This window comes from Pan troglodytes, chromosome 10, assembly GCF_028858775.2.
Source record: "Pan troglodytes isolate AG18354 chromosome 10, NHGRI_mPanTro3-v2.0_pri, whole genome shotgun sequence".
Classification (NCBI taxonomy): domain Eukaryota; kingdom Metazoa; phylum Chordata; class Mammalia; order Primates; family Hominidae; genus Pan; species Pan troglodytes.
The window spans coordinates 64,030,427-64,056,136 of NC_072408.2; the positions used below are offsets into that span (position 1 = coordinate 64,030,427).

General features: G+C 41.6%; 1 protein-coding gene and 1 non-coding gene across 14 annotated transcripts in view; one reads left to right on the plus strand and one right to left on the minus strand.

The window, feature by feature from the left end:
- Positions 1 to 25,710, plus strand: part of DENND5B (DENN domain containing 5B) — a 208,929-nt gene that overhangs the window by 116,816 nt on the left and 66,403 nt on the right. For 12 of the 13 annotated variants that reach the window (XM_001138331.7, XM_009425632.5, XM_016923690.4 and 9 more), the window contains 2 exons: positions 13,603 to 13,790; positions 21,483 to 22,019. In XM_001138331.7, the coding sequence (XP_001138331.3) occupies positions 13,603 to 13,790; positions 21,483 to 22,019 (725 nt within the window). Of the gene's footprint in view, positions 1 to 13,602; positions 13,791 to 21,482; positions 22,252 to 25,710 lie in introns of those variants that run through there. The other variant, XM_054664381.2, reaches the window with a different exon arrangement.
- LOC112205173 (small nucleolar RNA U13) lies at positions 23,681 to 23,784 on the minus strand. Its single transcript, XR_002939020.1, has one exon. It is a non-coding gene; the product is annotated as a small nucleolar RNA U13 (small nucleolar RNA).

Consider the following 25,710-nt stretch of genomic DNA (forward strand, 5'->3'; position numbering starts at 1 on the left):
ACAGTTCCAAAGTCAGTCCAAGGGAAAAAGAGGCTCCCTATATGTGAGAATCTCTTCCTTGCATTCCTCTGGTAACAAGATCCAGTATAAACCATTTCTTTTTCAATAGGGAACTCTTTTGGGCACTGTCCTCTCCCATTAAAGTGTTTTTCCAGAATCGCCTTAGATACCATGGATATTTCAAGTTTCAGCATTGTTTTATGTCCTTCAGTCATAGGGGCACTTTAAATCAATATCCAATAGCAAACTTAGTAGTTGCCTCTGAAATGGAAAGTCTGTAGTCCAGCACCCTGATAGTTGTCACTGGGAGGCACTCGCAGGCTTTCGACATAAGCCCTAGCCCACACTCCACATACAGAGAATTTGTCTGTACCAGTGCTCCAGCTTCTCGGTTCTACACTGCGTGAGCTCAGGCAATCTAATTCATTCCCATTTAGCATGTCCAATTAATAATGCTTGAAGGGTAGATTGACACTGTGCCCTCTGTTTTATGTACTAGGTAGGAGAAATGGGGTGAAACAGTCAAACATAAGATCCACTCCCATAAAACATTTAGATAAAGTGTGTTTAAACATTCCAATTTCATTCAAACTTCCTCCTTAATCCTATCAACCTTAACACTTTAATATATTATCATTCTAATTGTAGCCTGCGTTAAGGCTGTAAGCCACTGTGTTGAGGCAGTGGCTCGTGCCTGTAATCCCAACACTTTGGGAGGTTGAGGCAGGAGGATCACTTGAGCCCAGGAGTTTGAGACCAGCCTGGGCAACATAGGAAAACCCCATCTCTACTAAAATACAAAAATTAGCTAGGCATGGTGGTGTGCACCTGTAGTCTCATCTACTACAGGGGCTGAGGTGGGAGATCGCTTGAGCCTGGGAGGTGGAGGTTGCAGTAACCTGAGATTGTGCCACTGCACTCCAACCTGTGTGACACAGTGAGACCCTATCTTTTTTTTTTTAAAGACTTCACTAGAAGATTTTGGTGCAACAGCGTATAAGGCTCTCAAATGAGTCCCAGAAACTTCTCCATCCCTTGATTATTTGACCCACTCCTGTGCATTAGGTTTTGGGTGTTCAGCAAGGTATCTTGGCCCTTTTGTCAGTCTTTATTTTGATTAATTTACCTTACTATATATCCCCAAGCAATTCCAAATCATGTTTCTAATTGTAATCTTTGCCTTCTTATATTTTAAATTTCTCTGTGCTGGGGCAAATAGAGCAGATTTGTTTGAGCCCTTTAATTTTGGGAAACCATCTGAGGGTCCTTATAGTCCATGCAACCTTTGGTAGTGCTATATTAAGACTTTCATTTCAGGCTGGGTGCCGTGGCTCATGTCTGTAATCCCAATGCTTTGGAAGGCCGAGGTGGGCAGATCACCTGAGTTCAGGAGTTTGAGACCAGCCTGGCCAACATAGGGAAACCCTGTCTCTACTGAAAATACAAAAATTAGTCAGGCATGGTGGTGTGCACCTGTAATCCCAGCTACTTGGGAGGCTGAGGCAGGAGAATCGCTTGAACCCAAGAGGTGGAAGTTGCAGTGAGCCGAGGTCGTGCCACTGTACTGCAGCCTGGGAGACAGGGCAAGACTCCATCTCAAAAAAGACTTTTGTTTCAGTCCCATCAAGGTCTGTTTTATTCACCTCATTTCTTAATAGACACTTAAAAATTTCCACCCTGCTGGGTTGAGTCCTTTGACTCATTATTAATGTTTTTATTAGCATCTGTAAGATGAGACTAAGCTGAGATAGCAAATTCAATAAGGCTTCTCATAATGTTAGATTTTGAAGCAGTAAAGTTACATGGAGAGTGCCCACATAAAAGGAGCCTCCCTAACCGCAGCATTTGCCCTGGGTAACGGATGTATTCAGCGGGTGAATATCCCGATTATCATAAAGCCAGTCCTGCGTGGCTTTTATGCAAAGCATATCAGCTTCTTCATCTGGGGTGTTCCACTTGGAATTTATAGGGGGAATTGGGCAGTCTCCCTTCTCAAGGTAAACAGACTTCGAGTAGCTTTTATCCAGTCCTTGAGACTGGCTGTTCCCTCAAGAATTGGATAAAACAGTTCAATTCATTTCTGACTGAATCATCACCTTTGTGTCTGGATCACATATAGCCATCTGTGATTGTTCCATAGTGAGCTGTGGGCCCTGTGTCAACCCAAGCATGTTCTTCCACGCTGCAGCATTTAAAAATAAAGATACTGCCTCGAAATTAGTTTCTGTAGCAGAGATTCATCAGGAAGTGGATGATACTTATCTATAAAATGAGACTTCATACTATCCCCTGGTTTCTGTTGAGGGCAGGAGTTCAAGACCAGCCTGGCCAACATGGTGAAACTCCATCTCTACCTCCCTTGTGGCAGATTGCATGAGGTCAGGAGTGTGAGACCAGCCTGGCCAACGTCACGAAACCCTGTCTCTACAAAAAAAAAAAAAAAAAAAAAAAAATACAGGCATGGTGGTGTGCGATTGTAATCTCAGCTACTTGGGAGGCTGAGGCCCGAGAATTGCAGGTTGCAGTGAGCTGAGATCATGCCACTGCATTCCAGCCTAGGTGACAGAGCGAGACTCCTTCTCAAACACAACAAAATTATGTGGAAACAACAAAGAGTGTCTCTAAGATCTCTGGTCACCAGAAAGGTAGTCCACATGGGGGAACCACAAAACCAAGAAACTACAGAATACCTGAGGGTGTTGGTGAAGAAATGCCCAGGCGGTTTCCACATAATTTTTCCCGTTGGGAGTGGCTTTGAGGCTAGTTGTCAAGCCCTGACCAGCAGAAATCTGAGCTTGGTCCAGCATCGAGGTTGACCTAGCACTCTTTTAAATTTCATTTTAGCTTTTACATAGAACAATAACCAAGGGATTTTATATTTAACTTTTTTCTGTTGGTTTGCATTTCCTTATATATCCAGTGAACCCCACTCCTTGGGAGGTGGATTCATCTCTAAATTCCATTAGTTACTTTTACCTTTAGTAAATGGTCTCAGCACAGCTACTGCTCCATCCCATGAGTGGCCACCCAGGAATTAAAGGTTCCTAATTCCCCACCCTCTCATTGTCCCTCTTCCCAAACCACAGGTTTCCATGAGCCTGGGCTGTTATAACAAATCTCAGTTTTTCTGACACCAAGTGAGAGAGTCTTTCCTCCCCAACACCTGTCAATTTGTGATACCAACTGGATGCCCAACAGTTCAATTCATTTCTAACTGAATGTCAGACTCCACAGGTTTAAGAGTTCATTCTCACAAGACTGTTCTCACTTCTGATGCCAGCCACAAATGAGGTATCAGGCGTCTTGGTTTATTTGTGTTACTATAAAATACCTGAGGCTGGTTAATTTATAAAGAAAAGAAGTTTGGCCTGGTGGAGTGGCTTACACCTGTAATCCCAGCACTCTGGGAAGCTGAGACAGGCAGATCTCTTGAGCCCAAGGGTTCAAGACCAGCCTGGGTAACATGGTGAAACCCCGTCTCTACAAAAAAATTAAAAATAAGGCCGGGCACAGTGTATCACGCCTGTAATCCCAGCACTTTGGGAGGCCGAGGTGGGTGGATCACCTGAGATTGTGAGTTCGAGACCAGCCTGACCAACATGGAGAAACCCCATCTCTACTAAAAATACAGAGTTACCCAGGCGTGGTGGTGCATGCCTGTAATCCCAGCTACTCGGGAGGCTGAGGCAGGAGAATCGCTTGAACCCTGGAGGCAGAGACTGCAGTGAGCCGAGATCACACCATTGCACTCCAGCCTGGGTAACAAGCGAAACTCCATCTCAAAAAAAAAAAAAAAAAAAAATAGCCAGGCATGGTAGTGTATGCCTGTAGTCCCAGCTACTTGGGAGGCTGAGGTGGAGGATCACCTGAGCCCAGGAGTTAGAGGCTGCAGTGAGCCATTATTATGTCACTGCACTACAGCCTCGTGACAGAGCGAGACCCTGTCTCAAAGAAAAATAAAAGAGGTTTATTTGGCTCACAGTTCTGTGCATGTGCTAGCACCTGCTTCTGATGAGGGCCTTGGGAAGCATCTACTCATGGCAGGAGGTGAAGGGGAGCCAGAATCACATGGCAAGAGGAAGGAAGCAAGAGAGAGGAGGGAGATGCCAGACTCTTTTCAATAGCCAATTTTCATGGAAAGTAAGAGTGAAAACTACTCACTCACAACCATGAGAATAGCACAAAGCCATTCATGAGAGATCCACCCCCAGGACCCAAACACCTCACCTCCAACATTGGGGCCAACAAACCATGTCCAAACTGTAGCACCAGGCCACATACATTTTTTCTTGGATGACTACAAAATCAGGGGTTCCCCAACACCATCCCCCAACCCCTCAAGTTCTATAAATTCCCAGAATGATTCACAGAACTCAAGAAAGCACTTTACTTACTGCTAACTGGTTTATTATAAAGGATACAACTCAGGAACAGCCAAATGGAAGAGAGGTGTAAAAGGTGTAGGGGTGGGTGCAGAACTGCTATGCTTTCCTTGGAGTTACCCAGCACCTTAATGTATTTGCCAGTCCAGAAGCTCCTCTATATTTCTTCTTCTTCTTCTTCTTCTTCTTTTTTTTTTTTTTTTTTTTTTTCAGATGGAGTCTGTCTCTGTCACCCAGGCTGGAGTGCAGTGGCGTGATCTCGGCTCACTGCAACCTTTGCCTCCAGGTTCAGGTGATTCTCCTGCCTCAGCCTGCCGAGTAGCTGGGATTACAGGCACATGCCACCACAGCTAGCTAATTTTTGTATTTTTAGTAGAGACAAGTTTCACCACGTTGGCCAGGCTGGTCTTGAACTCCTGACCTCCAGTGATCCACCTGCCTCGGCCTCCCAAAGTGCTGGGATTACAGACCTGAGGCAGTGCACCTGGCCGCCTCTATTTTTTTCTTGAATAAATCTTTGTTCCTTGCTATTTTCTCTAAGAAAATTTTTATTAAGCTTTCAATATATTAGCAAAAAGTCTTAATATTTCCTTGTTTTCTTGACCCCTGTTATATCTGTAGTTTTGTCCTCCTTTTCATTCCTAATACTGTTTGTGCATTCTCTTTTTCCCCCAATTATTTTTACCTGAAGTTTGTCAATTATATTACTTCTTTTTGTTTGTTTGGTTTTTTGAGACAGGGCCTCACCCTGTCGCTCATCCTGGAGTGCAGTAGCACGATCTAGGCTCACTGCAGTCTTGACCTCCCTGGGCTCAGGCAATCCTCCTGCCTTAGCCTCCCACGTAGCTGGAGCTACAGGTGTGTGCCACCATGCCTGGCTAATTTTTTTTTATTTTTTGAAATGACAGGGTCTCACTGTGTTGCCTAGACTAGTCCCAAACTCCTGGGTCCAAGCGATCCTCCTGCATTGGCCTCCCAAAGTGCTGGGATCACAGGTATGAGCCATTGTGCCCAGCCCTATTACTCTTTAAAGAACCAGATTTTACTTTCATTGGTATCTTCTGTTGTACCTTTGTTTTCTGTTTTATTCATTTGTGGTTTTGTTTTTATTATTCACTTCTTTCTACTACTTTTTTTGGGCTTATTAAACCTTTCTTTCTCCCCACCTGCCCACCAAAACCAGTATCTTAAGCACTTGAGTCCTGTGTTAGCTATATCCCACAAGTCTTAGTATCTGATACTTTCATTATCATTGAATTCTAAAAAAAAAAAAAAAATTTGAGACAGGGTCTTGCTCTGTTGCCCAGACTGGAATGCAGTGGTGTGATCACAGCTTATGGCAGCCTCAACTTCTCAGGGTCAGGCCATCTTCCCACCTCAACCTCCCTTGTAGCTGGGACTACAGGTGCATACCACCACACCTGGCCAATTTTTAAATTTTTTTTAGAGGTGGGGTCTCCGTATGTTGCCCAGGCTGGTCTTGAACTCCTGGGCTCAAGCAGTTCTTTCACCTCGGCCTCTCAAAGTGCTGGGATTAGAGGTGTGAGCCATCATACCTGGCTAGTTCTAAGAATTTTTAAAATTTCATTTATTTTGGCCATTTGTCTTGCTTTTTTCTCTCTCTCTGTTTTTGATGTTTTGAATTGATTTAAATTTTTTTCTCATTGCAGTTTTTTCTGTTTAGATGTTATATGCTCTTTTTCTTAATGGTAAATTTTGAGATTTCAACATGAACAGTTACTCTTATGTTATAGAATCTTCACAGATAACTATAAAATGCTTTAACTCCATGCCCATTGTGGCTTACTTGTTATGATTGTTCAGTTTTAATAATCCCTCAAATTAGACATTTTTATTCTATACACTTGGTTTTGTTTAAATTTACTCATAGTGACCTTATTTTGTTTTTGTTTGAAATAAGGTCTCACTCTGTTGCCTAGGCTGGAGTGCAGTGATGTGACTGAACTCCTGGGCTCAAGCAATCCTACTGCCTCAGCCTCCTGATAGCTGGGACTACAGGCACACGCCACCATGCTGGGCTAATTTTTTTCTTTCTTTTTTTTTTTCTTTTTGTAGAGATGGGGGTCTCACTATCTTGTCCAGGCTGGTCGTGAAGTCCTGGGCTCAAGCAGTCCTCTGCCTCAGCCTCCCAAAGTGCTGGGATTATAGGTGTGAGCCACTGCACCCAGCCTCAGTTATTATTTTTTGAAAATTCACATTTTATTTCATATCTTAGAGATTTCTTTTGAGATCAGCCTTCTTCCTAACATGTGTTCTTAGAAGTTCCTTTCCTGAGATAGCTTTCTCTATTAGATCTTATTTTGTCCTTGTTTTTGAAAAATAGTTCATTGGATGTTAAATTCTATGTTAAAAGTTGTTGTTTTTTTCTTAGTACTCTGAGGATAATATTCTATCATCTTAAATAGTTCATTGGATGTTAAATTATATGTTAAAAGTTTTTTTCTCTTAGAACTCTGAGGATAATATTCTATCATCTTCTGGTTTCCTGTATTGCTGTTGAGAAGTCAGCCATCACCTCTAATGTCATTCTAATGAATGACTCTCATTGTTATTCATTAGCCAGAAATCTGTCTTTTCAACTCTGGTTATATTTAAGATTTTCTGTCTTTGGTGTCTGATATTTTGACTGATTTGTCTGAATGAGGCTTTCTTTATTTGTTCTGCTTGTGGTTCATTATGTTTCCTGAAATTTAAGAATTAATGTCGTTTACCCATTTTGGAAAATTCTCAACTATATTTGTAAATATTGCATTCATGTATCTTTTTTTAATCCTCCTGAAATTCTAGTGAAACTTTTTTTTTTTTGGTTGGTTTTTTGTTTTTGAGACAGAGTCTCACTCTATTGCCCAGGATGGAGTACAGTGGTGCAAACTCTGCTCACTGTAACCTCCGCCTCCTGGGTTCAAGCAATTCTCCTGTCTCAGCCTCGTGAGTAGCTGGGACTACAGGCGCATGCCACCATGCCCAGCTAATTTTTGTATTTTTAGTAGAGACGGGGTTTCACCATGTTGGTCAGGCTGGTCTCGAACTCCTAACATCAAGTGATCCACCCGCCATGGCCTCCCAAAGTGCTGGGATTACAGGCATGAGCCACTGTGTCCAGCCTTAAACATGTTAATCTATCTTGCTCAATCTTCCATTATCTCTCAACCCTTTTTTTTTGGAGATGGAGTCTCACTCTGTTGCCAGGCTGGAGTGCAGTGTTGCGATCTTGTCTCACTGCAAACTCTGCCTCCCGGGTTCAAGTGGTTCTCCTACCTCAGCCTCCCGAGTAGCTGGGACCACAGGTGTGCACCACCATGACCATCTAATTTTTGTGTTTTTAGTAGAGACGGGGTTTCACCATGTTGGCCAGGATGGTCTCGATCTCTTGACCTTGTGATCCACCCGCCTTGGCCTCCCAAAGTGCTTACAGGCGTGAGCCACCACACCCAGCCTCATTCCCATTTTCTGTGTGTCTCTGTGCTGCATTCTGGGTAATTTCTCCACATCTGTCTCCTGCTTTATGAATTCTCTCTTTACCTGTGTTTAATCTACAATTAGCCCTTTCTTTGACATTTTTTGGTTACAGTGAAGCTTGTTACAGACAAACATGTTTAGGTTGGGTGGCTTAGGTGGTGTGGTGGCTCCACATTGATGTCATACTGAGGACAGGGGTCAAGTACTCCATGATTAGTCTTTGCTCTTACTTCAGGAGCTGCCAGAGGCTGTGCCTTTCGTTTTCTAGTGCCGTAGGTCATTGTTGGCAATACTGGAGATGAATTTCTGTGAAACTAGGGAGATAAGCCAAATTATGCATGTGTCTGAGACCTCAAAGCCAACATAATTCAGATAATGCTCAGTCACATTGGGCCAGGCGCATGGCTCACGCCTGTAATCCCTGCATTTAGAAGGCTGAGACAGGTGGATTACTTGAGGTGGGGAGTTTGAGACTAGCCTGGCCAACATAGTGAAACCCCGTCTCTACAAAAATACAAAAATTAGCCAGGCATGGTGGTGTGCACCTGTAATCCCAGCTGCTGGGGAGGCTGAGGCAGGAGAACCACTTGAACTCGGGAGGCGGAGGTTGCAGTGAGCCAAGTTCATGCCACTGCACTCCAGCCTGGGCAACAGAGCGAGATTCCATCTCAAAAATAAAAAATAATCAGTCACAGCATCCAGGATCATAGGTGTATAATCCTCCAGCTACATCAGGAAGTCCACCAGAGGCATGCTGGATACCACCAGCAGCTTCACATCTCCATTGGCAGTGCTTGGCAGGGCATAAGCCTTGCTAGACACAGCTCCTGGTCTGCACCACCATGGTTCCTGTGCCTCCAGCCACAGGTCCAGACCTAGACCCCTCTGTTGCCCTTGAGGAGCTGACCTTATTCTCCACAGTGATGCTAGTGGACAGCATGACAGGGGCTGAGCCAGCAGAGGCCATTGCCACCTTGGGATCTGTGCCAGAGCCATCACTAGGCAAATTTTTGACAGTACGTTTTTATTGTATAATATAGTCAAGCATAATTTTTTAATGTCCACTTTTATTTCATTTTACATGCCTTAGATGTTAACATATTAATTTCTCAAAGCACGTTTACTGGCTACTCATCATGTAGTAGGTCATATGTTGAATGTTAACAATTCTGAGATTAGAAATACAGACATGTCCAGGCACAGTGGCTCATGCCTGTAATCTCAGCACTTTGGGAGGCGGAGGCAGTCAGATCACTTGAGGTCAGGAGTTCAAGACCAGCCTGGCCAACATGGCAAAACCCCTTTCTACAAAAAACACAAAAAATTAGCCAGGCATGGTGGTGCACAGCTGTAATCCAAGCTACTCGGGAGGCTGAGGCATGAGAATCACTTGAACCTGGGAGGCAGAGGCCGCAGTGAACCAAGATCGCACCACTGCACTCCAGCCTGGACGAGAGAGTGAGACCCTGTCTCCAAAAATAAATAAATAAAAAGAAAAATACAGATATTGCTCTCTAGGAGATGATGGTGTATTGGGGAAGAGAGACCATGAAGAGAGAATTATGATAGAATTGTAATGTTTCAGTGAGATGAATAATTCCTGTGATGGAAATAAAGATAGCGTACTGTTGAAGCATGTAGATAGTACTCTGGTGATAATAAGAGGTGTTAGGGAAGGCTTTCCAAAGAAGCAATTGCCTGAGGAAAAAGTGGAACCTAGTCAGGCAGTGCAAGAGGAAGGGACATTCTGGGCAGAGGAAAACAATATACAAGGGGCACAAGGCCTGTGAAAACATGGACTGCAAGCAAGTGGTCTTACTGCATATGGAGTGATGATAAGGAATGAGGCAGACAAGGGCCAAATCATGAAGAGCCTCATGTGCCTTGCTGAGGCCTGTCTTAAATATTAAAATAACTTCTTTTATACATTCATCACTTTGAGTATCAATTATAAAAAGACTTTCCTAAAATATTTAAGTTTAAAAAAAATGCTTAAAGAAGAAAACTCTGCCTTTTATTTCTTGATTCAGTTAAAAAGAATTGTCTTATTTCTGCTGAGTAATTGCATTATTAAAAAGTGTGTGGGCTGGGCACAGTGGCTCACGCCTGTAATCTCAGCACTTGGGGATGCAAAGGTGTGTGGATCACCTGAGGTCAGGAGTTCGAGACCAGCCCGGCCGACATGGTGAAACCCCATCTCTACTAAAAATCCAAAAAAATTAGCCAGGTGTGGTGGCGTGTGCCTGTAATCCCAGCTACTCGGGAGGCTGAGTGAGGCAGGAGAATCGCTTGAACCCGGGAAGTGGAGGTTGCAGTGATCCAAGATTGAGCCATTGTGCTCCAGCCTGGGCAGCAAGAGTGAAAACTCGATCTCAAAAAAAAAATTAATAATGTGTGTGGTACTTCAACCAGTCTTGAAGAGAATGCAGAACTGGAAAGAAGAATAGACATAGAACACCCACAACACATGGATGGAATAAAATCTAAGCATGTCTTTTTAAGTTATAGATATCTAGCAAAATTATATATATTCTTATCCCATCATCATCTATTCGTTCAAAAATATTGTTTTAGCCTCTATTATATGTCAGATACTGTGGTAGATACTGAGGTTACAAGAATATAAAAGGCCCCAATCCTTGGTTGAAATGATGGCCACAGAGCAGAATCTAAGGAGATTTCTCTGGATTTGGTCTTCATAGTCTATAACTGTAAATAACTGTCTCTTCCTTCTCCTGGTGAGTTTTTGTTGTTGTTGGGTTTTTTGTTTGTTTGTTTTTTGTTTTTTTGAGACAGAATCTCACTCTGTCACCCAGGCCTGGAGTGCAATGGTATGATCGCAGCTCACTGCAACCTCTGCCTCCTGGGTTCAAGTGATTCTTGTACCTCAGCCTCCCAAGTAGCTGAGATTACAGGCATGTGCCACTATGCCTAATTTTTATATTTTTACTAGAGACAGGGTTTTGCCATGATGGGCGGGCTAGTCTTGAACTCCTGGCCTCAGGTGATTCTCCTGCCTTGGCCTCCCAAAGTGCTGGGATTACAGGTCTTGAGCCACTGTGCTTGGCTTTTTGTTTTTTGTTTTTTTTTCTGAGACAGAGTCTCACTGTTGCCCAGGCTGGAGTGCAGTGGTGCAGTCCCGGCTCACTGCAACCTCCACCTCCTGGGTTCAAGCAATTCTCCTGCCTTAGCCTCCCAAGTAACTGGGATTACAGGTGCCTGCCACCACGCCCTGCTAATTTTTGTATTTTTAGTAGAAATGGGGTTTCACCATGTTGGCCAGACTGGCCTCTAACTCCTGACCTTAGGTAATCCACCCACCTCGGTCTCCCAAAGTACTGGGATCACAGGCATAAGCCACTGTGCCTGCCCAGCCTTTTTTTGTATTTTGTTAGGATTCTGTTGAACTTAAGAGGAAAAAAAACATAACATTTAGTAGTATCAGTAAATTTTAGTCAGCACTGGGTGTGAAGTGGGCCCTATGCTTTATGGGTAAAATCAGAGAAAGTGGATGCCACTCTGTCTTTAGGAAACCCACAGAGAGGAGAGACAGTACGGGGGCCAAGTGCCATAATGGAGTCCTGTGATAGTGCAGAACTTCAATTAGTTCTGATTAGGGCACAGTTTCTACTTCTAGGGGCCATCCAGCCGACCTCAGGGGTTTCAGGTCAGCTTTTCATCCTCACCCCACCCCCGCCCCTGGGATAAAAGACCCATATTGCCTACAGTTCAAACATCTGCCTGATTATCCTAGCAGAGTGGTAGGAACTGATTTTCTGATCTCCTCTACTACCCGCCTCACCTGTACAGAGAGTACCAGCTGTCTCAGCCTAGCTTCTTCAGTGGGCCTTGGCTATAAAATGTGTGTATCCACCCCAGGTAATTAGGTTAGCTCTTTGTGCTCGTATGACTGACCCCTACCTTTTAGGCCACCTGGTGTTTGTTCTAGAAGTTATTCCTATAAACAGATTTTCACCTAAAATTTGAATCTTTATGAATCAAATAAGATTAAAATTTCATTTATTTTGGCCATTTGTCTTGCTTTTCTCTCTCTCTCTGTTTTTGATGTTTTGAATTGATTTAAACTTTAAGTAAACTTGGGCTGTGGATAACTGATGATTCATTACCAAAAAGGTAGTCATTTAAAATTATAAAATGACACAAAAAATTTAAATGGAAAACATCCTGTTTATGCTTGGTCAGGTCTTTGAGTTGATGTGACTCAAGTAACATCTGATCATTTTCTTAACCTTTTTAAAAAGACTCCCCTAAATTCTTCCTCCCAAAGATTTTACTGTGTTTGTTCACAATGGGTTCTGTGAAAGTATTATTACAAGCCTACAATCCATTATCCTCAATTCTACAAATCCAAAAAATTCTGAAAACCAAACATTCTTTTTGTAACTCATTCATCAGCAAAACCAGACCTGAACCAAAGTGACCCTATTCATATTTTTTGATTATCTGTCCTACTGGGACATATATGGTTTGCTGCAGAAATATTAATGTATTTGATTACAGGATACTGCCCTAGATAGTTCATATATGTGGTATATGCACCATACTGCTTTTCTAAATTAAAAAATCTGAATTCTAAAGCATATCTACTTCCAAACATTTAAATCGGACTTGTGGACATATGTAAGTATAAAGCAGCCTTTGCAGAGTGGTTTAAAAGGCTGCTTTACTATTGTGGGGAGCTTTTAATTTTGATAAACTAGTGAGTTCATGTAAATAAAACATAACAAAAACACTAATCCTTAATTTTCTGTTAACTCGAGAATACCCAGATATGATAGTTTTGTGGTTAGGGGTTAGACATAGAAAGTGTAACTATGAATGCATGTATCTGTTTGACTTCTTGTACCCCCAAAATAAAGGCTAAAATAAATATTATCAGCTAACCAAAAGCTATAGCCACAGTCATATATACTGTGTAAGAAAAAAGCCTCTGATGGAGGTTGCAGTGAGCCGAGATCATGCCACTGCACTCCAGCCTGGGCGACGGGGCCAGACTGTCTCAAAACAAAAGAAAAAAGAAAAATGGGAATTGTGTGAGCATTCATGTATAAAAAAATGATCAAAAATGTTACACTGGCCTGGTGCGGTGGTTCACGCCTGTAATCCCAGCACTTTGGGAGGCCGAGGTAGGCAGATTGCTTGAGGTCAAGAGTTCAAGATCACCCTGGCCAACATGGAGAATCCCCATCTCTACGAAAAATACAAAAATTAGCCTGGTGTGGTGGTGGGCACCTGTAATCTCAGCTACTTGGGAGGCTGAGGCAGGAGAATTGCTTGAATCCGAGATGTGGAGGTTGCAGTGCGCCAAGATCGCACCATTGCACTCCAGCTTGGGCAACAAAGCGAGACTCCATCTCAAAAATAATAACAATGTTACACTGTATCGTGTACATTTTTAGTGGGATAAATGCCAAGAGCAGTTTTATTAGTTCTTGATTCCTCCACACTTTAAGAGAATATAAGTTCGTCTACCCATGATTTTAAGAAGCAAAGAGTGTGATGTTTCCCACCTACCCACACCCCCTTAAAACTATTCAAATGAAACCATTTAATTCTTTAATTATAGTGGAATAGAACTGACCTATTTTCTGTATGATCATAAAGAAATATTTACTTTTAACGCAGAAATTTTTTTCTTAAGATCCACATTTTCCAGCTTAATGAAGTGATTGTGTTTTTACTTGGACTCTTCCCTTTCCTTTTTCCTTGTTCTGTGCAGATTATCAACGCCTGATGACTGTGGCAGAAGGCATCACCACACTTTTGTTCCCATTTCAATGGCAACATGTTTATGTGCCCATTCTACCTGCTTCTCTGCTACATTTTCTTGATGCTCCTGTCCCTTATCTGATGGGCCTTCAGTCAAAAGAAGGAACTGACCGTTCTAAACTAGAACTTCCTCAAGAGGTAAAACTACAATGAATGATGAAGCATTTGCTGTTTGCTGATTTAGGTCAAGGTGACTTTCGTTAGACTGCATTGTCTTTGTCAAAATTTTATCTGTCTCTTTGACTCTCCTAAATCTCCAAGTATGGCTAGGGGAGAGCCTGAGCTATAGAATGCAGACTCTTGATGATGACTACTACATAGTCATTAAACCTGGTTTAAAACAAGACAGTGGCTGATTTTCACAACTATAAATTTCTGAAGGTGGAGCAGTGGTAGTATGATCTCACTGCTTTATTCTAGTAACATATTTTTTTCTTTATTCACGTTATAAATTTTGTTTTTAAACAATACAGCCCAGGTTTTAGCATCCTTAAATCATTGTATCAATTAAATTTTATTTTTGACCTCTATCAAATGAAAAGTAACATGTTGCAGCAAACTAGGGATAATGGAAATATCAAACACTTCAGTATTCTCTGTTTTCAGATACAAGGCCAGTTATTTGTTCTAAATGTCAACTTGGCTTGGTGGTTGAGATAAAAATTCTAACACCTAGTTTTTATGCCACCTTAAAGTTACACTTTCTGTGTGTTGTACTTTCAAATGTTTAAAAAAATAGGCCAGGCGTGGTGGGATTACAAGTGCTTGTAATCCCAGCACTTTGGGAGGCCAAGGTGGGTGGATCACAAGGTCAAGATATCCAGACCATCCTGACTAACATGATGAAACCCATCTCTACTAAAAATACCAAAAATTAGCCAGGCATGGTGGCACACACCTGTAGTCCCAGGTACTTGGAAGGCTGAGGCAGGAGAATCGCTTGAACCCTAGAGGTATAGGTTTCAGTAAGCCAAGATCGTGCCACTGCACTCCAGGGTGACAGAGCGAGATTCCGTCTCAAAAATAAATAAATAAACAAGAATTATTGAAAGCATATTTCTGATCTATAAAGTAAGAATAATAACACCTCCTAGGTGTTGTTTTTACTTTTTTTTTTTTCTTTTCTTTTGAGATGGAGTTTCGCTCTTGTTGCCCAGGCTGGAGTGCAATGGTGGGATCTTGGCTCACAGCCTCCTGGGTTTAAGTGATTCTCCTGCCTCATCCTCCCAGGTAGCTGGGATTACAGGCATGCACCACCACGCCCAGCTAATTTTGTATTTTTAGTAGAGACGGGTTTTCTTCATGTTGGTCAGGCTGGTCTCAAACTCCCATCTTCAGGTGATCTGCCCACCCTGGCCTCCCAAAATGCTGGGATTACAGGCATGAGCCACCGTGCCTGGCCTAATTGTTACTTATTGTTAATGGTACTGAGGATTACCATGTAAGGTCTTTGAAATGAAATATGGATAAGAGTGTGCCACAGCCTTTTACAAAACATAAGATGATTAATTACATTATATCACTAGCTATTTAATTCACATCTTTCTTAATAGAATCTCATGCTGAGATTCACCTTTATTTGTTCTTATTTCCCATAGAGATTCTCATTTTAATAAGTGAATTTAACACACTAAGCCACAGCCATTATTTCCTGTAATGATTCTCATAATCATCTACTGCTTACTTTTATTCTAATGAATATTTCCCCACAAAAATTAACGTTTTTGCTCAAAGGAAAATAGCATGATTCAGATCACATAAGAGACATATACAGACTATTGTTCTTTTTGGGCTTGTGCATGTTTTTCTTCTCTGTTTTACCTCTTTTCTCTATTCATTGAATGTTCTTGTTTTTGCTTTCATTAAATTAGTCAAGTATGTTATTTGCTCCAAGAAGTTAATCCTTTAAATTTTCAAGGAAAAAGAAATAGACTAGCCAAATGCATTTTGTTTTGAAGACTTAATGATATTTTAGTTTCTTGTTGAGTGACTGATCTATTTTGTATGTTAATCCATGTAATATAAGATAATTTATATGTATGTTGTCTTTCCATTTTTCATAACAATTGTTGAGAGATTTTTAAATGGCAGCTTGATATATCTGTAGTTGGGAAACCTTTCCATCTCTATGCCTGTTTGTATCCACTAAAGATAAACAAATTTAAGGATTCTGAAAGCTCCTACAGTAATGTTTGTGATTTTCTAATTTTTCATTCATGAGATCAACACTGCTTAATAAATACATATACTCATCTGTTCATAGAGTAGAATAATATGAAATAACCTGAATTAGCTGTGAAAATAGCAGTGCTTCGGCTGGGCGCAGTGGCTTACGCCTGTAATCCCAGCACTTTGGGAGGCCGAGGCGGGCGGATCACGAGGTGAGGAGGTCGAGACCATCCTGGATAACACGGTGAAACCCTGTCTCTACTAAAAATACAAAAAAATAGCCGGGCGTGGTGGCAGGCGCCTGTAGTCCCAGCTACTCGGGAGGCTGAGGCAGGAGAATGGCGTGAACCTGGGAGGCGGAGTTTGCAGTGAGCCAAGACCGCATCACTGCACTCCAGCCTGGGCGACAGAGCGAGACTCCATCTCAAAAAAAGAAAAGAAAATAGCAGTGCTTCTGTGTAGAAACTATAAATTAGGACATCATTGTTTTATAAGAAAAGGCTAACAGCCTCTTTGTTCTGGTATCATTTTACAATGAGGTGAAATAATCTGCTTCACATAATTTTGGAGAGGAAGTAGATATAAAAATAGTCATTTAAAAAAATGACTTAAATGCACTCACCAGTAATACTTCCCTCCACCTTTCCCTGAGAACTCTAAAATAAAATAATGGCTAAAAATAGTGACAAGACTTCTAAACATAGTTACAAAAATGACAAATTTGCAAAATGATTATTTTAAGAAGGTATGATTTTAGTTGCTAGCTAACTAATATAACTACATAGATTTATAAATTAATCACCAATTAGCTATCCTCATGATTTAAGAGTGATAGCCACAAGTAGCCATTTGTAATACTGTTTTTTAGGGAGTAGGGTAGAGAGAATGAAAGTGGACGGAAGGCACTGAAGATTAATTGCATGGAATGTACCTCACTTTCTACTGTTCTTACTCATCTTCACAGTAACTGGTAGACAAAAAGTTAAGAGAAAAACTGAAACAGAGCTGCTTTTGCAACTTTGTTCTTGTCATATCTTGCCCTGAGATTCTGAGGGAATAATTTATTTTATTTTTTAGACAGGGTCTCACTCTGTCACCCAGGCAGGAATGTGGTGGCACAGCTCACTGCAGCCTTGACCTCCTGAGCTCAGGAGATCCTCCCACCTCAGCCTCATGAGTAGCTGGGACGAGAAGCACACACCACCACACCCAGCTAATTTTTTAAAATTATTATTTGTAGAGATGGAGTCTCACTACATTGCCCAGGCTGGTCTTGAACTCTTGGGCTCAAGCGATCCTCTGGCTTTGGCTTCCCAAAGATTACCAGCATCATCCACAGCATCTGGCCCAGAGGGAATATTTTAAATGCTCTCCTCTCTCTGGCTTACCCTCAAGCTGACTTAACTTCAGACACTGAGAAGTGAGATCACTTACTAAACATGAAGAGAGCTGCATTAGTCTCTCATTTGTGGATACTTCCTGCTCCGGCCTACAGTTTTAGGGTTCCCCCAAATGACCATCTCCTCAGGGCTTATTCTTTCATTTGCCAAACAGTTGTCTCATACACTATTTGTGTAGAATACAGTGGGAGACATCAAGTCAAAAAGAGGTGATTTCTGATTTTCAAAAAAGTCATTTACAAATACCAATAACACAAGTTAAAAAGTAAGTCAGTAAGAGGAATGAATGAACAGAGAAGATCCAGAGGAGATCAGAATGCCTTTAGGGTAAGGGTATAGGAAGGTTTCATGACAGAAGAGATGATTAAGCTTTAAGCCTTTGTTTTCTTACTTTTGAGGGAATTTTTTTTTTTTTTTTTTTTTTTTTTTTGAGACGGAGTCTCACTCTGTTGCCCAGGCTGGAGTGCAGTGGCGCTGTCTCAGCTGACTGCAACCTCCACCTGCCAGGTTCAAGTGATTCTTTTGCCTCAACTTCCCGAATAGCTGGGATTACAGGTGCATGCCACCACACTTGGCTAATTTTTGTATTTGCATTAGAGATGGGGTTTCACCATGTTGGCCAGGCTGGTCTTGAACTTCTGACCTCAAGTGATCCACCCACCTCAGGCTCCCAAAGTGCTGGGATTACAGGCATGAGCCACTGTGCCCGGCCACTTTTGTTGTTGTTGTTGTTTTGTTTTTGAGACGGAGTCTCACTCTGTCGCCTGGGCTGGAGTGCAGTGGCATGATCTTGGCTCACTGCAACCTCTGCCTCCTGGGTTCAAGTGATTCTCCTGCCTCAACCTCTCAACTAGCTGGGATTACAGGCGCCTTCCACTACGCCCAGCTAATTTTTTGTGTTTAGTAGAGACGGGCTTTCACCATGTTGGTCAGGCTGATCTCAAACTCCTGACCTTGTGATTTGCCCACCTTGGCCTCCCAAAGTGCTGGGATTACAGGCATGAGCCACCATGCCCAGCCCACTTTTGTTGTTTTTAATAGGAAGTAGTTACATATCATGAAGGCTTGTGAGCAGTGTTGATCAGTAGAAATATTTAGTCCTAAAGCAATGTCAGATTGAGGTGTTGAGTAAATTTTTATCATGTAATACTTATTGAGCTCTTCTGAATTTTTTTTAATTTAATGGTGTTAAAAGTGAGAAGCAACTTATCAGAATGCCCTATTATAGAGTTCTCGTTTGTTTTGGAGAAAGGGCTTTTTGGTTTTCTTCAATACATTTTCATAACACAGTTTGTATTTCCTGTTCTACTTTGAGATAATCAAAGCCCCAGCTTGGGCCCTTCTTAAGCAGACATAGGAGACTTTTGTGGGATCATGAAGACAGACCAGTAGCTGTGGTGTTGGAACTCCTACTTTGTAGTACACTCAGCTCAGCAGTGATTTCATGACCATAATAAGCTTTAAAATTTCAGAAAATGTATCATTTTCCCTTTTCATAGGAGGAGGAGAGGGATAGAAAAAGGTAGTAGGAAGGCATTAGTGAAGGTGATAGTACAAAATCTAAGTGGTGGGAGGTTGCTGGTTAACATTTAGATTAGCAAATTAGTAAATTTTTTCTTCCATTTTAAAGATACTGAATTGGCCGGGCGCGGTGGCTCACGCCTGTAATCCCAGCACTTTGGGACGCCAAGGTGGGCGGATCACAAGGTCAGGAGATCGAGACCATCCTGGCTAACACGGTGAAACCCTGTCTCTGCTAAAAATACAAAAAAAATTAGCCGGGCATGGTGGCAGGCACCTGTAGTCCCAGCTACTCGGGAGGCTGAGGCAGGAGAATGGCGTGAACCCAGGAGGCAGAAGTTGCAGTGAGCCAAGATCGCACCACTGCACTCCAGCCTGGGCAACAGAGCAAGACTCCATCTCAAAAAAAAAAAAAAAAAAAAGATACTGAATCATCCATTCGAATTATGTGACCTTCCATTTAAGCCTTTCAGTGTAAAGAATGGTGTAGGCCGGCCAGGCGCAGTGGCTCACACCTATAATCCCAGCACTGTGGGAGGCTGAGGCAGGTGGATTACGAGGTCAGGAGTTCAAGACCAGCCTGGCCAAGATGGTGAAACCCCATCTCTACTAAGAATATAAAAAAATTACCCAGGCATGGTGGTGGACAGTTGCTGAGGCAGACAGTTGCTTGAACCCAGGAGGCAGAGGTTGCAGTGAGCTGAGATCGCACCACTACACTCCAGCCTGGGTGACAGAGCAAGACTACATCTCAAAAAAAGAAAAGAAAAGAATGGTGTAGGCAGTGCTACTGTCTTCAGCAAGATGCGACATTTCAGCTCTTTATTTATTTAGAGAAAACTGCTGGCATTGGAGGTGAGGAAAAATAGCAGGGAAAGGCCATAAGCCACCAGTCTGTTTGAGGGTGCACATTTGGAACAGGTGCCAGGAAGTCACCTAATTTCTTGGGCCTCGGTTTCTTCATCTGCAAAATTAAAAGACTGGATTCAAAGATTACATCAGGCTTTAGGAATCATTGATCATCTGGCTTTGAAAGGAGGGAAACCGAAATTTTTTTTTTTTTTTTTTTGGCCAGAGTCTCACTGTGTTTTGCCCAGGCTGGAGTGCAGTGGCACGATCTTAGCTCACTGCAACCTCTGCCTCCTGAGGTCAAGTGATTATCCTGCCTCAGCCTCCCGAGTAGCTGGGATTACAGGTGCATGCCACCATGCCCAGCTAATTTTTATATTTTTAGTAGAGACAGAGTTTCACCATGTTGGCCAGACTGGTCTTGAACTCCTGACCTCAAGTCATCCTCCCGCCTCAGCCTCCCAAAGTGCTGGAATTACAGGCATGAGGCACCATGCTAGGCCTCATTTTGAGTTTTTATTGAGCTTAATTTAGAGTTTCACTATGCTGCTTGCTAATTGGTATCTAACATGAAGAGCAAGGATCAAAAGAGAAAAACAAAGACCCGACTGGTTGCTTTCCCCTTTCCCCTTACTTTGCCATCTAGGATCAGAGAGCAGTGTGAATTTTCCCCTTGGTGCCTGGGGGTGGGGGAGCCAGGGAGAAACACATAGTGAAGCTTCCTATTTTGTTTATTAACTTCCACCCCATGTCTTATGTTCAACCATTGATGTAATCAATATTATTTTTATGTGATGGGCTACACTTTTGGCACTCCACCCCCCAATCTAGAAGCACAACCTTCTTTTTAACTAACAACCTTGTCCTGATTAAGAGAGTATGGACAGTAGAGGTTAAATACTGTTTGGAGTCTACTACAGATACCTGAGGGATAATCAGAATTTTATACATATGCTTGGCCTCTTGAATTTTCTATATCTACTTGAAAAATATTTAAAATATTTATTCAAAATAAATTCCAAATGTAGAGTGTAAACAAACTCAAACATTTCTTCTGATTTCTGTCACCTCTTCTACTCAACTCAAAAATATCTTGCGTGAACTCTTAATTATTCAAAGGTTAATCAAGTGCATAGTTACATATGCACTTGCCTCTACCACCTCTCTCTGCCTCCTGCATTAGGTATAATGACTTCTGAAATGGTTTTGCTCTAGGAGGTTTAGTGAATTTTGAGTAAAGTTAAAATTTGTGGATTATCTGTGAATTGGATTGATTTTGCCAGTTTCATCCTATTGGGAGATACTACAGCTGCTGGTTTTTGGTGATTATTGTCAATTCTACATTACAGATGTTAGAGCAGTGGAGTGGCAAAGAAAGTTCAAGTGCATACAGTGAGCATTTTACCTAATATCATGTATTTGTAAGGTCTTATGAGTCTGGGCACGCTTACCCACATAGGAATGCCTAAATGGATGCCAATTGTTAGAAAATCATATTCAGATTATAATATATTGCTGAGACCCAGAGAAAATTATTCATATATATTAAGTATGGTATAAAAAACTCACATAGGGGAAAATGATGGAAAAAGAGGTTATTTTTAAAGAATAAGAAATTCTAAACCTTGCAAAGATTAACATAAAAGGCACCATAATCTATGCTTTTGTTTGTAATAGTTGGCAAGAATTTTTTTTTCTTTTTGTAGAAACAGAATCTTGCCGTGTTTCCCAGTCTTGTCTCGAACCCCTGGGCTCAAGCGATCCTTTTGCTTTGGCCTCCCAAAGTGCTGGGATTATGTGTGAGCCACTGTGGCTGGCTGGCAAGAATATAATATGTTAGCACATACAGTTCCTTTATTTTAAACCTTTGTATTTCATTTTTCTCTTTCAGGCTAATTTGTGTTTTGTGGACATTGACAACCATTTTATTGAGTTGCCTGAAGAATTTCCACAGTTCCCCAATAAAGTGGATTTTATCCAAGAACTCTCTGAGGTTCTTGTTCAATTTGGGATCCCTCCTGAGGGCAGCCTACATTGCAGTGAGAGTACCAGCAAACTGAAGAATATGGTTCTGAAAGACTTGGTCAATGACAAAAAGAACGGCAATGTCTGTACTAATAACATCAGCATGTATGAGTTACTGAAGGGCAATGAAACCATAGCCCGCTTGCAGGCTCTGGCCAAGCGTACTGGTGTGGCTGTGGAAAAAATGGACCTCTCTGCTTCTCTGGGTGAAAAAGACAAGGATTTAAAACTGCATTGTGAAGAGGCAGAACTAAGGGACTACCAGCTCAATGTACAGCTCCGAGAGGTCTTTGCTAACCGTTTTACACAGATGTTTGCAGATTACGAAGCATTTGTCATTCAGACTGCCCAGGACATGGAATCCTGGCTGACCAACCGGGAACAGATGCAGAACTTTGACAAAGTAAAAAGAACCATAGTTTTCCTTTTGTGGTTATTAGTGGCTTTATTATTGATTTTAACATTTTTAAATTTTTTATTCTTCTGTGCCTATGCTTACCCATATATTATTGATTTTGTTAACCTTTTTTAAATGCAGACTTTTTGTCTTCCAGCCCATTAAGAACTTTACCAAGTATTTTTACATTAGATAAAATAATTTTACAAGCAAATAAACCAGCTCATTGAACTGGTCATTAAATTGTGTGTTAAATTGCCTGTAATCTCATTTTCAATTTTTCTTTACCTTAAAGATGCTTAAATTATAGAAACTCAGGCCGGGCACAGTGGCTCATGCCTGTAATCCCAGAACTTTGGGAGGCCGAGGCGGACGGATCACGAGGTCAGGAGTTTGAGACCAGCCTGGCCAATATGGTGAAACCCCGTCTCTACGAAAAATACAAAAAATTAGCCGGGTGTGGTGGCGCACACCTGTAGTCCCAGCTACTCAGGAGGCTGAGGCAGGAGAATCGCTTGAACCTGGGAGGCAGAGGTTGTAGTGAGCCAAGATAGCGCCACTGTACTCCGGCCTGGGCAACAGAGAGAGACTCCATCTCAAAAATAAATAAATAAATAAATAAATTATAGAAACTCTTACATTTTGCAGGTTTTCCAAATCTGTTAATACTGTTTAACCTTATAACAGTTTTATTTACTCTTACTTTATGATCAAGTATGGTTAAATAAGCCTACTCCTTTTTGAAGAAATCTATTTATTTAGTCTAGAAATCATTTATTTAGTCTTTATCCTATCAGGAAGTCACAACTTGTCCATGTAAAGTTAACAGTTTGGTTTCAGAAGCCAAATTTCTCTATCTCATTTTAAGATCAAAGGAGAAAAAGAGTGACTAAATTAAGTTTTATGGCTGTAAGTGTAAAACAATTCCAAAGATTTTGGAAAGGGAAGTCAGAAAATATACCCGCTTTCCTTGTCCTGTGATTTCTAAGGGGTACTGGATTCTTCTGCCAGTTTTTTTTCACCTATCTCCCAGATTTTATTTTTCAGACAGATGCACTTAGGGTTGTATAGTAACTCTTTTAGGTCACCAGGGTACAGTTTAGTTCTTTACTGCTGTGATTGCTGAGGTATAATACTGCTATTAGAATGTATCATGGGTTTCACTAAGTGGCCTCTTTGGGTCATGAAAGGCCTTCTAAAGGGGCTGATACATTCCAAGAGGCTAATCTACAATATTGGAGAATTTTTGGAAATAATGAAAAATTTTCGTAAAGGTACAAGTGGCTGGGCATGGTGGCTCACACTTGTAATCCCAACACTAGGAGGTTGAGGCTGGAGGATCATTTGAGGCCAGGAGTGTGAGACCAGCCTAGGCAACATAGTGAGATCTCATCTCTACAAAAAATTTTAAAATTAGCCGGGCATGGTGGTGTGCTCCTCTGGTCCCAGTGACTCTGGAGGCTGAGGTGAGATCACTTGAGCTTCAGAAGTTGAGGCTGCAGTGAGCCAAGATGATGCCACTGCACTTCAGCTTGGGCTAGCGAGTGAGACCCTGTCTCAAAAAAACAAATAAAAGATAATTTTTTTACTTCATCAGATATTTTTTCTGTTGGAGGATGATATTGTATGTTGAACAGTTACGTTCTGGTGTTCTTTGTTTTTCCCCACATCAGACAGGTAATGTTCTAACATGGTAACAAAGTTTGAGGAAGGTACATCTCACACATGAGCATGAAAAGCCGATTATTACATTTATGAACTACAAAAGCATCCTGATGCACTTACGTTTGAGAAAACTTCTTTAATATTAACAAGACTTCACTTCTTTAAGTGTATGCCCTTAGGTTCCTTTTTCGTTAGTCTTAACCATTTTCCATACTTTTTCCTATCTAGCTTAGAACTAATCTGTGGGCTGGGCACAGTGGCTCACGCCTGTAATCCCAACACTTTGGGAGGCTGAGGCGGGTGAATCACGAGGTCAGGAGATCGAGACCATCCTGGCTAACATGGTGAAACCTCGTCTCTACTAAAAATACAAAAAAATTAGCCGGGCGTGGTGGCAGGCGCCTATAGTCCCAGCTACTTGGGAGGCTGAGGCAGGAGAATGGCGTGAACCCAGGAGGTGGAGCTTGGCAGTGAGCCGAGATTGCACCACTGGACGCCAGCCTGGGCAACAGCGAGACTCTGTCTCAAAAAAAAAAAAAAAAAAAAAACTAATCTGTGTATATCCATGGTTTATCCTTGGGACAATTCAAATTCTTACCTAAATCAAGCCCTGATACTTCCTTCCTTCTTAATCTTTATGTAGCCTCAAACTATATAAATGGAATTCTTTTTACATAACCCCTAAAGAAATGAAAATTTTCTGTTGGATTCCAGAAGGCTTATAAGTACCTTTCACTAGGAAAATTTGCAGGACATACTAGTCGTACAAGCCAAATCTTTGTTGACCTAAAATTTTATAGTCTATGAGGGTCTGAATATCAAAAGCCAGATCTTTGGCCCACTTTTTAAAAAAAAAGGCTATTTGATGTATGAAAAGTAAGATGTTTATTGGTGAAGGTGAACTGATTTCTAGAGACTACTGTGAATCTTTCTGTGGTTATTTGGATTTATGTATATACACCTGAACTATGGAACTACTTAAAGTGAATAAGTGGATTTCTATAAGGAAATTTTAAGAAGACCTCCTAAATTTCAGAATGAAAGTAAATATGCTAGCAAGAAGCTGATGAGTATTTTTAAAAGTCACCTTATGTCAGAATTTATTTCTCTTTCCTCTTTCCCCTTTCCCCTTCTGGCTTCTGCCATGCAAAAATAAAAACCAACCCAGCAACCAAAATAGGAATTTACTTCCAAATTTACTTCCAGATTTTAGTACTGCATTGAATGTAGAATCCCTGTACACACATGAGCATGGAAGAACAACAGAAAAAAAAATGACACTTTTAATTAGGAACTGATTACGATGTACTGAACCATCCCATGCATCAGACAGGCTAGTAACAGGAAAGGTGTACAGCTTATCGTACATGTTATCCAAAGGCTTGCTTCTGATGGTTTTTCAGGCAATGATTTGGTTTTTTTTTGTTTGTTTTTTTGGAAATGGGGTTTCACTATGTTTCTTTAGGCTGGCCTCAAACTCCTGGGCTCACAGGATCCTCCGGCTTCAGCCTCCCTAGTGGCTGGGACTGTAGGTGGCCACCACCATGCCCAGCTTCCAGGCAGTGCCTTTTTTAGTTGTTAAGGCTGAGACTGTTGTGTCAGCACAGGTGTGGAAGGAATTTTTCCTTGGCTTAACACTCATCTATTGATTTCTCACAGAGTTAAAGAGTCTAGAAAAGCATTCACTTAAAGAAGAACAAAATAACTTCACCCATAAGCATAAATTCCATGTCTTTTTTAAGATTAATGCTGATGTGTTTATTGTATCAGTTAATCATCTCACTACCTTGTGGCTTGAAAGTATATTTCATAGGCTAGGAATAGAGAACAGAAGGAATTACAACTTGTAGCCGGGCGCGGTGGCTCACGCCTGTAGTCCCAGCACTTTGGGAGGCCGAGGCGGGCGGATCATGAGGTCAGGAGATCGAGACCATCTTGGCTAACACGGTGAAACCCCGTCTCTACTAAAAATTCAAAAAAATTAGCCGGGTGTGGTGGCAGGTGCCCGTAGTCCCAGCTACTCAGGAGGCTG